This window comes from Mustela nivalis (genome assembly GCF_964662115.1).
Source record: "Mustela nivalis genome assembly, chromosome: X".
Lineage (NCBI taxonomy): Eukaryota > Metazoa > Chordata > Mammalia > Carnivora > Mustelidae > Mustela > Mustela nivalis.
This window is the reverse complement of record NC_139040.1, coordinates 15,450,549-15,466,214: the sequence shown is the minus strand read 5'-3', so window position 1 is coordinate 15,466,214 and position 15,666 is coordinate 15,450,549. Positions and strand designations below refer to the sequence as shown.

Here is a 15,666-nt window from a genome sequence, read left to right as displayed (position 1 = left end):
GAAGGGCACGGATTGCATGGAGCACTGGGTGTGGTGCAAAAATAATGAATAGAGTTACACTGAAAAAATTAAAAATTAAAGAATATTAAAATATATAATTTTTCCTCTCCTTCTGTTCCTCATGGCCCTCCCTCTCTGAAAAAAAAGAAAAAAAGAAAGAAAGAAAAAGAAATGGCTGGTATAGAAGATGACAATAAATACCAAATACATACTTGTGACCTGCAGAGAACCTAGGATGTAGTGTACCCTCATGACTAAACAGAAGGAAAACAAACAAACAAACAATGCATTGAGACAAAACGCTTAGGGCAAAAGGCCAACTTTTACTAACAGAAACTTATAACATGAAAGTTGCAACGCTTTTCCTTAGCCCCAAGAAGACGATTTCTTAGCTCATCATGCTAGGAGCCATCAACAATATCTGGTCGCATTCCAGGACAGCCAATTGGCTCTGCTTTCTCATTGATGATTGCCATACGGGATTAAAAGCTTGGGGAGCTATCACCTTTGTTGAGAAACTGGTCGCGTTCTATTTTCTCTAGTACCTTCTCAAGGTGACTTATTAAGCCTTCTCTTTTAAATCTGAAAATAAAGAGACAAGCCGTTAACCGAATGATACCCAAACAACCCATGTTGTAGGACGCACTGTGCAAAATACAGAGAGAAGCTCAGTTTACAGGAGAACAGAAAACACATCTGCATGGTATGGGACAACAATCCAGTAAATACAGAGTGCCAGTTCAAGGTCAAGGCCCACCTCAAACTCGGGTGTGAACAGAAGGTTCCTTGAGCTTGCAAGAATGAGTGAAACTCAGATAATATCAATCAAAATAAGTGGAGACAACATGGACTCTGAGTGAGGATCAGGGTTTGAGAAAAGTCAGGCAGGGCCCAAACCCACCCCTCACCCAGCAGCCCACTGGCCCCGCCGTGAAACATTCTGGACACGTCCTCCTACACTCACTTTGCCGCTTCCTTCATGGCATATACAGCAAATTTTTTGTGCACTTCCGGAGGTCCTTGCACTCCCTCAAGCAATTTGAGGATTTTTTCATATTCTGAAGATATTTAGAGAAAAAAAAAAAACCCTTCAGTATTTCTAAAGTACAAAGAGGAGACAGAACTCAGTCTTGGAGACTCGGTGATCATTCAAGGGCTAGAATGTTACAGAGTACCTGTGCGTTCCATCCTTACTTTCAGACATCCGAATATATCCACCAACGGAATCTAGTACACAATAACCAATTAAGAAATACAAAAGAACAAGAGAAAAAGGTTTACTGGGACATTTCAGTCAAAATAAAGACGAACCATTCTAATTGGGAAAACCCAGTTCTGGCAAAGGATGAGGTCAGTGGAATCTAGTCTGGATCAGAGAATGGGAAAGACTTCCTGTGGTTTCATGGACAGAAATTGTCACTCGACTTACTTCCTTCAAAATATCGGATTTCCTTCTTCAATTGCAGTTTTATTTCCATATTGATTTTCACTGGTATTGGCAGTTGATCTGGCACATCTTCCCACACAGACGTTGCTGTGCCCTTGGGCTCATCTGCAGAGAGACAGCTGGGAAAGATTCCTCCCACCAGGGCATCACTACCAGGTCTGTGAATCGGCCCACCCCTTGTTGACCCTGGCTAAGTCAGGACACAAAGAATCCAATTGTGTGGAATACCGTCTCCTGCCACGCTCACAAGCTCTGGAGATCAGATTTTGACCAGAAGCCATCAGGTGGGGATCGACCACTTCCCCTCCCCGCCCCGTGCATACTGTGAATGGCAGGTGCCCCTGGAAACCTCACTGAATGAGGAGCTGCAATGATGGGCATTTCAGCAACCCCATACACACATCCATGTGCTTCACAGTCTCTAATATTTCTTTTCGCAGCAGGACAATACACCAGCTAGATGTATCAGTACTGAAAATTTGACCTCATGAAAAATAATACAACAGAGAAGCCTCTTCTATTCTTGTCACTACGCATACACACAGAAACAGACTTGGACAATACAACTAATCAACAATGTTGATTCAATGTTCCCTGGGACTCAGGATTCAATGTTCCCTTGATGCACTCTACAAGGAGAAGAGCTGAACGTGTCACTTGATGTCACTTGATGTCACGATGCCTGATACTGGCACTAAATCACTAGAGATCCCAGTCAGTAAATGATCTTCCTCATCTGGCTTTTTTTTTTTTTTTTTTTTTTGGTCTCAGGAGATAATTTTTTTTTTTTTTTTACTCCAAGTCTGACACATCTACTTCATTCACTCATGCTCCTCTGTGCCAAGCATCAAGCCAGGAGTGGGGATCAGCAGTGAGCCAGACAGAAGAACCCTTTCCTTTTAGAAGTTACAACCACTGTGGACATCAGAGAGTACATGTACAATGGGCAAGGAATAACATGGTTTGATTTTGTGTTAGGAAGAAGTCAGCAGGGATGTGAGCCAGAGTGGGAGAGGAGGCCTCCATGATGCGTGGTCGGGCAGGGCGGTCTGAAGAGGTGAGCCCTGGGCAGAGCCAGGAGCAGGAGACAGAGCCGGCCCGTGCACACACAGCGGAGGCGGCCTGGCTGCCATGAAGGCCATGCACTGCCTGTGCAAGGGGACAAGCCTGGGCCACAGAATAAGGGTCAGACGCAAAGAGAGCAAGGATGACACGGAGAGGACATGAGATGGCAGGAGAGGATGGCAGGGTCAGGAGGTGCAAGGTCTGGAGACCAGCATCAGGAGCTCAGACTCTGTTCCGAGCGCTTGGGGAATTAATGATGGGTTTCAGGATATGCATGTGATGATCTGATTTCTGGGTGGACACGGTCACCCTGGGTACACGGCAACAAATGGGCTACACACGTTCAGGCGGGGAAGCAGGACGCGAGCTCAGAAGCACTGGAACACCTTGCTGAGTGATGAGGCAGTGTGGAATGAGGGACAGTATAACGGTGGGACTCAGGAACTGCGACAGTGTTAAGAGGAGAGAAAGGAGATCAGAAAGGAGAAGAACATCTGTAGAATGCAGAGTCTGGGGAGCCAGGAATGTCTCCATGAAGGACAGAGTGATCACCTGGTCCAGTGTGGCTGGGAAATTAATGGCAGCCTCACCCAAAGCCAGTGACCTTGATCAGAACTGACCCCGAGGCATGGAGGAGCCAGAGGAGGGGCTGCCCTGGGCCAGGTCAGGGAGAGGAGGGGAGGACGGGCAGGGCATCCTCACCATCTTCCGAGGACACGGCTGAGGCCCCAGGCTGGGATGATCCCTCTCCTTCCTCTCTCACTGACAGCAGCGGCATGCTCAGCCTTTTCTTAAATGGAGGCGGAGTGATGGATTTTCCAGAACGTTTCACTTGGCTTTTGGGCCCAACAGCGGACTCCTCTGCTTTATCACTCATCACTTCCTGAGGAGCATTAAGAAACATGTTCCATTAATGACAAAAAAACAACCACTCTGAAAGAGGACGGAGGTCTCTCAGGACGTATCCATAGAACTATGTGATGACCCAACATTTGCAGTACCAGGTATTTACCCAAAGACAACAAAAATACTGATTTGAAGGGGTACCTGCACCCCGATGTTTACAGCAGCATCGCCGACAGCAGCTGAACTCTGGGAAGAGCCAGACTGGTGACTGACTGATGAATGGAAAAAGAAGACATGGTGTACGTCTACAGCAGAATATTACTCTGCTGTCAAAAACAATGAAATCTTGCCATGCACAACGACGTGGGTGCAGCTAGAGAGCAGAATGCTAAGCACAGTAAGTCTGTGAGAGAAAGGCAAACAGCAAACGAGTTTGCTCACATGCAGAATTTAAGAAACAAACAGATGACCACGGGGCGAGGGAAAGAAGGGCAAACCAGAAAACAGACTCCTAAGCGCAGAGAACAAACTCAGGGTCCTGGAGGGGAGGTGGGCTTGGGGACATGTGTGTGACCGGGATGAGGGAGGGCCCTTGTGTGATGAGCACCGGCTGTTGTACAGACACGTGTGGAATCACTCAGTTCTACACCTGACACTAATAGCATCTCTGTGTTACCTAACTGGAGTTTAAAGAAAAACGTGAGAAACCATGCCAGCATTCCACCCGTCCAGACCGGCTCTCACAATCTTGCACCTTCCCTCCTCCACAATGTGTCCTGAGCCATCAGCCAGGCATTTCTTCAGCACGCACGTGGCTCCTTTGGGGGCTCTCTGCCTACACGCACAGTTGGATTGCTTCCTCTGCTGTCTAGGAGTGGCCTCCCTGTAGAAAGGTCCAGACCCATGTCTCTGCTCACCTGGCCTCTGGCCCCTGAGAGCTCGCTGCTGAGCATCTGGGCGAAATCAGCCACTGGCCCCTGACAGGGAAGACAAGGACAGACCACGAAGGAGGCAGGCCACTCCTCCTGGGTCCTGGCGGGTCTAAGAAGCAAGGAACATACATACCAGGCTGGTCCTGGGCGGCCCCACGAGGAGATCTGCGCACTGCCAGGCAGGGCCCTTCAAGTTTATATAGTCGCCTGCGTGGGCTTCATCCCAGGCACTGTCCAGATGGGCCCAACAACACTCCCTCTGAAGCTGGAACTGTGTGACAGCTCCCACGACGGAGAGGAACGTACGTTCAAGGACAGGGGAAGGGATGAGGGCCTTCCGATAGCCCGCGGCCAACTTGGGGTCAACAGGAGGCCACGTGCTCTCAGAAACTCCCCCAACCAAGGCAGAATTCTGGCAAAAACTGGATACAAGGTAAGGAAGGGTAGGTGTGGGGCTCAGGAGCAATCAGCCAGCTCAAAGATTCCCATGAAGGGTGGCTGGCCAGGCGCAGGTGCCTTCTCCCGCCTCACTAGCCCCCAGCCTGCAGTACCATCCTTCATCAAAATGCCTTTACTCGGCAGAGGATCATCTCACGAAAGCGACGAGATGAGGGAGGGGCAGGTCACGTTAAGAGGGGTCAGAAGGAGGACCGAGGGACACTGAAATCCGTGGCCTGAGCCCCCAACAGCTGTGTTCCCCACATTCCCAAGGAACCACGAAGCAGGAGCCACCAGTGGAAAAGCAGTGCGTTCGGCTTGAGGCTACTTCCCACATCCCACAGTGCTTCTTTATCTGTCTGTGTCTTCTGACCTTGCTGGGTGTGAATCCATTTTTTCTGAGAACTATCGCCCCCTGCCAACTTCCTCAGTAACATTTTAACTACAAAAGTTTCATTGCATTTCCCTTTACATGCAACATTTTCTTTGCACTGGAACCAGAAATGTTGATGGGCGGGGCCTGGACTAATGTGAGCACGTGAGGATTGAGCAGCACAGGAAGCTGATTCGTCCTCAAAGCTGAGTCCGGTCCAGCCCAGGAGCCGCCCCTCCTTTAGTTTCTCAGGCTTCCCTCCTGGCATCCTCCATGGTACCCATCTACAGAAGGGCAGAATGAGCCCTTCTCCTTCTCACAGCTGCTCTGCAGGCTCTGAATTGTGAAAAGTGGAGCCTGTGCACCCTGGGGGAGCATTGGCAAATGGGACGTTTTTCACACTGAGATCCAAATCTAACAAGAACATTGCCGTTTTATGAGGAGAAGCCAGGCTTTGGGCATACTGAATGTGAAAAGTGGTTGTTGCCAGCTGGTACAATTTCTTCCATTCCCAAATGTGTCTTGTGTTTTGCTCCTTTGCTTGCCACCATGAACACTGTTTTGCATAAGGTGCTTTCAATCACAGGGCCATAAACCTCTCCTGTTTTGGCTAAAATGATACAAGAAGCCAACAGCTAAGTGGAGGTTACCATCAAATGAGCTGAATCCTGTATCAATAATATGACCAAGGGCCTGGTCCCTTCCCCAGGTTTCTCTTCTGCATTTTGAAGCCACGTCATCCGAGTTCTGGCTCCTCCTCATGATTGCAAAGTGGAAGCCAGGGCTCCTCAGCTACCTGCTACTCAAGTCCTGTGTAGCAGAAGAATGAGGTTACATCCTTCTGTCGCATTCCCACAGGAAGTCCTAAGGTTTGCTGTGATGGAATCCTTCTGTGCACATGTCTGCCTCCAACGATCATTTTGCTCTACGGGGGGGGGGGGGGTGGGGCAGGGGGGGCATCAATCAGAATGTGACAATTTCCTCGGCTCAGGCCCCAGACAGCAAATGCCTAGATTGAAAGACACCACCCCTGATAGGGTTGACCATGGCCTCACATAGGATCCTGTATTCATTAATCAGAATATAATTTCTTTGATGAAGTCCCCAAAGTTTATTTTCGCTTTTGTTTCCTTTGCCTTTGGAGACATATCTTGAAAGAAGTTGCCGTGGCTGATATCGAAGAGATTACTGCCTATGTTCTCCTCTAGGATTCTGATGGATTCCTGTCTCACGTTGAGGTCTTTTATCCATTTTGAGTTTATCTTTGTGTACGGTGTAAGAGAATGGTCGAGTTTCATTCTTCTACATATAGCTGTCCAGTTTTCCCAGCACCATTTATTGAAGAGACTATCTTTTTTCCACTGTATATTTTTTCCTGTTTTGTCAAAGATTAATTGACCATAGAGTTGAGGACCCATATCTGGGCTCTCTACTCTCTTCCACTGGTCTATGCGTCTGTTTTTATGCCAGTACCATGCTGTCTTGGTGATCACAGCTTTGTAATAAAGCTTGAAATCAGGTAACGTGATGCCCCCAGCTTTATTTTTGTTTTTCAACATTTCCTTAGCGATTCAGGGTCTCTTCTGATTCCATACAACTTTTTAGGATTATTTGCTCCAGCTCTTTGAAGAATACCGGTGGAATTTTGATTGGAACGGCATTAAAAGTATACATTGCTCTAGGCATTATAGACATTTTAACAATGTTTATTCTTCTGATCCAAGAGCATGGAATGGTCTTCCATCTTTTTGGGTCTTCTTCAATTTCCTTCATGAGTGTTCTGTAGTTCCTCGAGTACAGATCCTTTACCTCTTTGGTTAGGTTTATTCCCAGGTATCTTATGGTTCTTGGTGCTATAGTAAATGGAATCGATTCTCTAATTTCCCTTTCTGTATTTTCCTTGTTAGGGTATAAGAAAGCCACTGATTTCTGCACATTGACTTTGTATCCTGCCACGTTGCTGAATTGCTGTATGAGTTCTAGTAGTTTGGGGGCGGAGTCTTTTGGGTTTTCCATATAAAGAATCATGTCATCTGCGAAGAGAGAGAGTTTGACTTCTTCATTACCAATCTGGATACCTTTTATTTCTCTTTGTTGTCTGATTGCCGTTGCTAGGACTTCTAATCCTATGTTGAACAAGAGTGGTGAGAGTGGGTATCCTTGTCTTGTTCCTGATCTCAACGGGAAGGCTGCAAGCTTTTTCCCATTGAGGATGATATTTGCTGTGGGTCTTTCATAGATAGATTTGATGAGGTTCAGGAATGTTCCCTCTATCCCTATACTTTGAAGCGTTTTAATCAGGAACGGATGCTGGATTTTGTCAAATGCTTTTTCTGCATCAATTGAAAGGACCATGTGGTTCTTCACTCTTCTCATATTAATTTGCTGTATCACATTGATTGATTTGCGAATGTTGAACCATCCTTGTAGCCCAGGGATGAATCCCACCTGATTGAAATCAAAAGCTTCTGCACAGCACAGGAAACAGTCAACAAAACAAAGAGGAAACCCATGGAATGGGAGAAGATATTTGCAAATGACAGTACAGACAATAGGTTGATATCCAGGATCTATAATGAACTCCTCAAACTCAACACACACGAAACAGGCAAACATATCAAAAAATGGGCAGAAGCTGTGAACAGACACTTCTCCCATCAAGACATACAAATGGCGGGGTGCCTGGGTGGCTCAGTGGGTTAAGCTGCTGCCTTCGGCTCAGGTCATGATCTCAGGGTCCTGGGATCGAGGCCCGCATCGGGCTCTCTGCTCAGCGGGGAGCCTGCTTCCCTCTCTCTCTCTCTGCCTGCCTCTCTGTCTACTTGTGATCTCTCTCTGTCAAGTAAATAAATAAAATCTTTTAAAAAAAAGACATACAAATGGCTATCAGACACATGAAAAAATGTTCATCATCATTAGCCCTCAGGGAGATTCAAATTAGAACCACATTGAGATATCACCTTATACCAGTTACAATGGCCAAAATGAACAAAACAGGAAACAACATGTGTTGGAGAGGATGTGAAGAAAGGGGCACCCTCTTACACTGTTGATGGGAATGCAAGTTGGTGCAGCCTCTTTGGAGAACAGTGTGGAGATTCCTCAAGAAATTAAAAATAGAACTTCCCTATGACCCTGCCATTGCACTCCTGGGTATTTACCCCAAAGATACAGATGTCGTGAAAAGAAGGGCCATCTGTACCCCAATGTTTATAGCAGCAATGGCCACGGTCGCCAAACTATGGAAAGAACCAAGATGCCCTTCAACGGACGAATGGATAAGGAAGATGTGGTCCATATACACTATGGAGTATTACGCCTCCATCAGAAAGGACGAATACCCAACTTTTGTAGCAACATGGACGGGAATGGAAGAGATTATGCTGAGTGAAATAAGTCAAGCAGAGAGAGTCAATTATCATATGGTTTCACTTATTTGTGGAGCATAACAAATATCATGGCGGGCAAGGGGTGGTAGAGGGGAGAAGGGAGTTGGGGTAAATTGGAAGGAGAGGTGAATCATGAGAGACTATGGACTCTGAAAAACAATCTGAGGGGTTTGAAGTGGCGGGGGTGTGGGAGGTTGGGGTACCAGGTGGTGGGTATTATAGAGGGCACGGATTGCACGGAGCACTGGGTGTGGTGAAAAAATAATGAATACTGTTTTTCTGAAAATAAATAAATTTTTTTAAAAAAGAATATAATTTCTTCTCATGCAGGCAAACATTGGCAATGGTGACACCAAAACCCCAATCCTTAATTTCACGTAGACTATGATATCTAAACAAAATGAAATTAAAGAAGTACTTCTTGCCAACACAACAAAAGGTACTCCAAAAGTTTGTAACATACTTCTAAATCAATACTCACTATTGAACTCTAAGAAAACATCACATGACTGATTCTGTGGGACACGTGAAATGGGGAGGGGGAGCTTACAACTTCACATTCTGTTAGAAAAGAAACATTGCTGCAAATGAATGAGGTCTGTCCCTGGAGGAAGAGGCAAAAAGACTATAGTGAGAGCTATGCTGTGTTTTGACACTTGTGTCTCCCCAACAGCCTGTGTTGAAATCCAAACCCCCAGGGAAGCTGATATCAGGAGGCATCCGGGTCCTTTGGCGGGTGCTGAGGTGCAGACAGTGGCCCACTCCTGAGCTGGATTAGTACTTCAGAAAGGAGGCTGCAGAGACCCCGAGCCCTCCCACGGGGCAGAATGAGGGCGCCTGACTCTGAACTAGGCCACGGACATCCCTACATCTCCCTGGTGCCGGCAGCCTGGTCCTGGTGCCCCAGCCTCCCCAGCTCTGGACTACACATTTCTGTCCCAGTCACCTTCCCAGTTACTGCCATGGTGCTATGGCAGCCTGAACAGACCAAGATGGCTCCTTGGCATGATTACCAAGGACAACTTAGCCACAGAATAACAATACTGTCCACCAAGCAGGAGTCCGAGCCCTGTATCCAGAAGGGAGCTCTGTGAAAGACAGCGGGAACACCCAGAGTGACTTTATAGTAAATTTGGGAACTGAGACGACATAGACACTGTCCTAGAGCAAGGAAACATTCCAAAAGTCACCAAGAAGAAACGGAAAATCTGAACACCCCTGTATGTGGTCCAACGTTTAGTACCAAATGAGGAGCCTTTCCATTCTAAAGGCTTTCCTGGGGAGTCCCTCAAACATTCAGGGGGGATATAATACCAGTCTTACGCAAACGCTTTCGGAGAAGAGAAGAAAGGGTGCGAGTTCCCTACTCATTTTGTGACGCCAAGATAAATGTGTTGCTAACATCTACCAAAAACCCTGGAAGAAAAGGAAAGCAAAAGACCCAGATTGCTCTCCTGAATATAGACCCACAACTCCTAAACAACTCGTTAGCAAGTAAAATTAAAGAGGACATTAAAAGACAAACAAACAAACAAACAAACCCTAAAGGTCATGGGGTAGTTGGGTCTATTGCTGGAAGGAAGACTGGTTTCACCCTGGAAAATTTATCCGTGAAATGTGCTACATAAACAGCAAAAACCAGGCAAAACGCACAGCGCCATTGTAATAAGTGGGTTGATGCTGGATACTTATTCACAGTAAAAATCCTCAGCAACTTTGGATGAAAGGCAACTTCTTTAACCTAAGAAAGCTTATCTTCCCCCTCTCCCCCACCCCCTGCAAAATGCACACAAGAGCTGTATTTAATGGTGACATGCCCAACTCTTTCTTCTTGAGTTTGAAATAAGACATGGTGTCCGCTGTGTTTTCAAGAACATACTGGAGGAACTGAAAACTGTCAGTAAACAATAATAAGTATACATTTTGGAGAAGAAGGACTGAGGCTGTCATTGTTCACAGTGGACATGTTCTATATGTAGAATATCCAAAAGGATGTAAAATACAGAGAATTAATAAGTGTACAGTAGCCAAGTTACTGGATGCAAGAGCAAGAATCAAAAACCTGTGTATTTCTGTGAAATAACAATCCGATTAGAAAAAGATATTCAAAATACCATTAGAACAGTGTCAAGCACATCTAGGGGCACCTGGTTGGCTCAGTCAGTGGATGGTGGGACGGTTGATCTTGGGGTTGTCTGTTCAAGCCCCATGTTGGGTGAAGAGATTACTCACAAATAAAAAAAATTTTTTTAAAAATCAAAACCTATAGAATAAAGCTAACCACAGGTGTGCCTAAGCACTACCCATGAAACATAAACCTGATGGACAGAAATCAAAGGCCTCAGTAAATGGGCCGTGTGGATACATACATACCGTGTGGATGGGAAGACGCATTATTAAGTCATTGTTGCCAATTCTGCCCAGAATAATTATTGCATCATGCTTAAATGTAAGTAATTTTTTATTAAAACTTTAAAATCTCCCTGTTAATATTGGGGATAACTCATGAGCTGATACTACAGAGTATATGGATATCGAAGGGCCTAGAATAGCTGAGACCCTATTTAGGCAAAAGCACCAGGTTGGAAGATGCACACGGCCAGACAGCAGACGTAGGAGCCATGACAACGCTGTGGGGTTGGAGCAAGGGTGGGCGGATACACCAGTGCGACAGGACAGGGAGTCTAGACATAACTCGGGAAATCTAGCGGGTGCTAGATTGCTGACACTGGGGCCTTCAAGCCTTTGTGGTCCATTCAGTAAGTCCACCTGCTCCCTGCGGAGAACAGCAATTCTGCTCTGATCCCCTTCCTGTCCATATAACATTGATCTCCCATGAATAGGAGAGATAGAAGGACACGTAGGATATTACGTTCATGGTTTTAAAAGGTAAAGCTTTTAAAAAGAATGAAATCACTGACCATGATGAATAGGTTGACTAATTAGACTTAATTAAACTGAGAATTTCGGTGCATCAAAAATATACTAAGAAGGCAACGACTTAGGGCACCTGTGTGGCTCAGCTGGTTAAGCATCTGACACTTGACTTTGGATAAGGTTATGATCTCAAGGTGGTGAGATTGAGCCCCAACCTGGGCTCCAACCTGGGCTCTGTGCTGGGTGGGCAACCTGCTTATGATTCTCTCTCTCCCTCTGTCACTCCCTGCTTTTTGTGTGCATGCCTTCTCTCTCCCTCTCAAAAAAGAGAGTGACAAAACAAAACAGATCAGCAGAAGACACAGAAAATTATATTTTTAAGTATATGTATAAATATAAACATATGTTGAACAGCAAATCAATTTTAAAACTACAGATATCTCATAATTCAAGCAGAGGGAGTCAATTATCATATGGTTTCACTTATTTGTGGAGCATAACAAATAACATGGAGGACATGGGGAGATGGAGAGGAGAAGGGAGTTGAGGGAAATTGGAAGGGGAGGTGAACCATGAGAGACTATGGTCTCTGAAAAACAACCTGAGGGTTTTGAAGGGGCGGGGTGGGAGGTTGGGGGAACCAGGTGGTGGGTATTAGGGAGGGCACCGATTGCATGGAGCACTGGGTGTGCTGCAAAAACAATGAATAGTGTTAAGCTGAAAAGAAATAATAATAATAATAAAAAAAAACTACAGATATCTCAGTAAGATGTGGATGCACGTCCTGGAATGACTCTTCAAAAGACATACAGAAATGGCCAGTAAGGCACATTAACCAGTACAAAATGCACATGTAGAAGAGATAATGAGAGGCCCCTGCACACCCACCAGGGCACTGAGATTAAAGATGCCCTGTAGCAAGTGTTTCTGAGTATAGAAGGCAACCAACTCTCATATGTTGTCCGCCCCAGATTCCCACTTTGATGACCACGGTCACCCATAGAAGGTTAGACAGAACCCCTGCGAGACTGAGATCCAGAAACCCAGGGAAACTACCCCACCCCGGGCGGAGACAGAGCACCCAAGCAAGAGCAAACCACCCAAAGTGCCCGAGAGCCCCCGAGTAAGAATTCACCCCAAAGGCTGAGTGAGACAGACCACACGAGGGAGAGTGCACCCCCTGAGCAGAGCCCCCAGAATGCCCCCCACCCCGGCAACGGCTGAGACAGGGCAGCCGAGGAAGAGCCGCCCACCTCCGTAAGGGGGACCAAGTGCCCAAGGAACCCTCCACCCAGGGCTGGGAGGGGGCACTCAAGGAGAAGCCCGCTTCTGGGCAGAGATGGACCTTCCGAGGAAGAGCCTGGGCTCCCCAGACGGCAGCGGGAGCGCCAAGAAAGAGCCCAAACCCCCAGTGCGGAGCGAGCACCCAAGGTGAAGTTCTCTCCCGGCCACGCCCGGCTCAGACGGAGCCCCCCGGGGACAGCTTCCCCATCGTCTCAAACCATCGGAGGAACGGCACCCCCATAGGAGGGGACAGAGCCCCCACGAAAGTCTCCCCAGGACTACGAGTCCCACCAGGGACCAGCAGGGCACCACGGAAGCCCAGGCCCACCATGGCTGAGACAGAGCACCCCGGGAAAATGCCCCCTCGGGCTGAGCTGCACCCCAAGGCGAGTGTCTCGCAGGCTGAGGTAGAAGCCCTCAGGGACAGGAATCCGAGGGCTGAGCTGGTGCAGCCCAGGAAACATCCCCCTCACAGAGCTTGAACCGAGAGCCAGGAACCACTCCCCCGTCCCTCACGTAGGACTGAGGGGATCACCCAAAGACATGTCCCCTCGCCAGTGCTGACAGAATTACGTAAGCAGAGTCCCTCACAGAACTCAAGACACCACCAAGGACTGCCTCTTCTCCACCATGGCTGAGACAAGCTGCCCAGAAAATGCCTCCCCCGTGCTGAGGTCAGAACCCACCCACGTCTCTCCACAGAGCTGAGGTAGATCCCCCTCAGGAAGACACCACAGCCAAGGGAGAGGCACTTTCAGGGCCCAGGGACAGCGCCAGGGGACAGAACCCACTGTCCCAGGGTTAAAATCCTGACCTCGTTCCAGGCGCCTGGAGACAAGAATGGCAGGGACGTCGTGGTGCCTCTCAGGTGGGACTGTACAGAAAGGTGCCCCCTGGGAAACCTCTGGACATCCGCCCCCTAGGGGATCTGGGAGCGGTGCGCACACACAGCTGTCCGGCCAGAAGGCTGATCTACTTCTTTTTACGGCCCCGGGGAGGTGTAAGGGCGTTTACACGACTTGGCGGGCTGTTGGCCACACTGCCCTGCAGCAGCCCGACCCCCCGAGAAGCTGTGTGCGGTGCGGAACCAGGTGCTGGAGAAGCCTGTTGCCCCCCAGGGGCCAGCTGTGCCCGCTGCCCAGAACCAGGAAGCAAGTCTTTCGGGCCCCGGCTCAGGCGCCCCCTACAGGCAGAACTCGGCCACACAGACCACAAGAAAAGGCGTTTCTAGGAACCAGAATTTTTTTTTTTAAGATTTTATTCATTATTCATTTGACAGAAAGAGAGAGAGAGAGATCACAAGCAGGCAGAGAGGCAGGCAGAGAGAGAGGAGGAAGCAGGCCCCCCGCTGAGCAGAGAGCCCGATGCGGGGCTCGATCCCAGGACCCTGGGGTCATGACTTGAGCCGAAGGCAGAGGCTTAACCCACTGAGCCACCCAGGCGCCCCGGAACCAGAATGTTTTCCCCATAATAGGTGAAAGGCTTGTTGTGTTTAAAGCTGAGAGTGCACAAATAAAAAGGTGGCCCATTGTTTTAACAGAAACAGAGGGGGATTATTTCATCATCGTAATCCTGAGGAACACTTAAGAGCATTTGGTAAAAATTTGTCTACACACTTCTGCTTTGCAGGTTTTTCTTGGAGGAGAAACATTTCAAGTACTTCTTGCACATAAAATGAAAGGAAGACAAGACTGCTCACCGTCATCCCTTCTATTCAACACTCCCTGCAGGGCTCCTGCCTGGCACCTTAAGATGGCGACAGGGCTGTGCCCACAGAGAGAGCTCTAGACTGCTCTGTGTTGGTCGAGTCCCAGGAGCGGTGCTTTTCAGGGAGTCACCAAGCACATTAAATAGTAACAATTGTGTGGGAACAGAGATTTGCGGGGAGCTCCCATCAGTTTAGTCCCCTCCAGTGGCTGACTGTCGCTGGTGTTCCGAGCTACTGTGGACGTGAGGTCCTTGGTTTCAAGGCCACCCCGGAGCTGAGGACAGGGCAGTAGGAATAGCGCTCCTCACAACGGCCCAAAGCCCACCGTCCCCAGTGGGACGGAGCCATCTTTCCGGAGCGAACGCACTTCCGGTTCTTGCCGAGCTCGGATTGACTGCTGCACGGCTCTGCGGCCCGTTGATTCGGCAGGATTGGCCCGAGTTCTCCTTGCCTGTACGCGGGAGTGGACTCTCGCAGGCCCTGCCTCCACCGACCCAGACATGCCTCCTCGTATAGGCTGCGTCTTATACTAAGTATCACTCCAGTGTATCCGACCGTCAACTATTTACACTGTTTCCCTTTTTTTGTTCTGGAAGGAAACTCGTAGAGGCGGTGCCTACATCTTGCGAAAGGCCTCCCGTGGCCCCTCGAAGGCAGGGTTTGCGTATGAGGAAGAAAGGGCTCAGGAGCACGGGCGAGGGGATCGCAGTCGCGCTCCACGCAGAACCCACGCGGCACCAGGGAGCGGACCCGTTGTCTGCACGTCGTCGTAGCGCGGACGGAAAAGGGGCGGAAGGAGAACGACGGAGGCTCTCACTTCAGATAGGGTGACAGGCACCTCAGTGAGGAAGTGGCATTTGAGGAGAGAGGCGAAGGGCGACAAGACCTGGGGAGCACAACTGAGGCAGCAGGAAGCCCAGCTGCAAAGACCCCGGAAGGGCTGGGGCTCGGGCTGCCAGTGCAGGGAAGTAGGAAGCTGGGGTGGCTGCAGAGCAGGGATGGGGGAAGCGCTGGGGGTCCCAAGGGTGCCTGCACAGTTACACCGCTCTTTTCTTTCTCTTTCTCTTTTCTTTTTCCTTTTCTTTTTATTTATTTATTTATTTATTTGGCCAACATCAGATGTTTGTTCAAAAGATTTGCATTGAAAATCAGTCTAAAGACACACATTATTTACTCGCAGAATAAGCGCTTATGACCCATAAGGGATCCTTTTTCCTTCACATATAAGACTTACTTCTAATGTTGCGGCAGCCTATCAGCTCTTTTTCTTTTTTAAAAAAATTTTTATTTTATTTCCTCAGTGTTCC

The 15,666-nt window shown here is 48.2% G+C and overlaps 1 protein-coding gene across 2 annotated transcripts; it reads right to left on the bottom strand.

Moving 5' to 3' along the window:
* Positions 1–315: 315 nt before the first annotated feature.
* LOC309855707 (cancer/testis antigen family 45 member A10-like) lies at positions 316–13,597 on the bottom strand. Of its 2 annotated transcripts, none has more exons than XM_082716256.1 (5): positions 13,466–13,597; positions 3,215–3,395; positions 1,430–1,552; positions 965–1,058; positions 316–582 (listed from the first exon to the last, which is right to left on the bottom strand). In XM_082716256.1, the coding sequence occupies exons 2-5, from the start codon at positions 3,387–3,389 to the stop codon at positions 483–485; spliced, it is 492 nt and encodes a 163-aa protein (XP_082572382.1). In that variant the 5' UTR covers positions 3,390–3,395; positions 13,466–13,597; the 3' UTR covers positions 316–482. The 2 variants fall into 2 exon arrangements, with proteins under 2 accessions (XP_082572382.1, XP_082572381.1); XM_082716255.1 differs by lacking the exon at positions 13,466–13,597 and adding an exon at positions 4,276–4,406.
* Between the last annotated feature and the right edge of the window lie 2,069 nt (positions 13,598–15,666).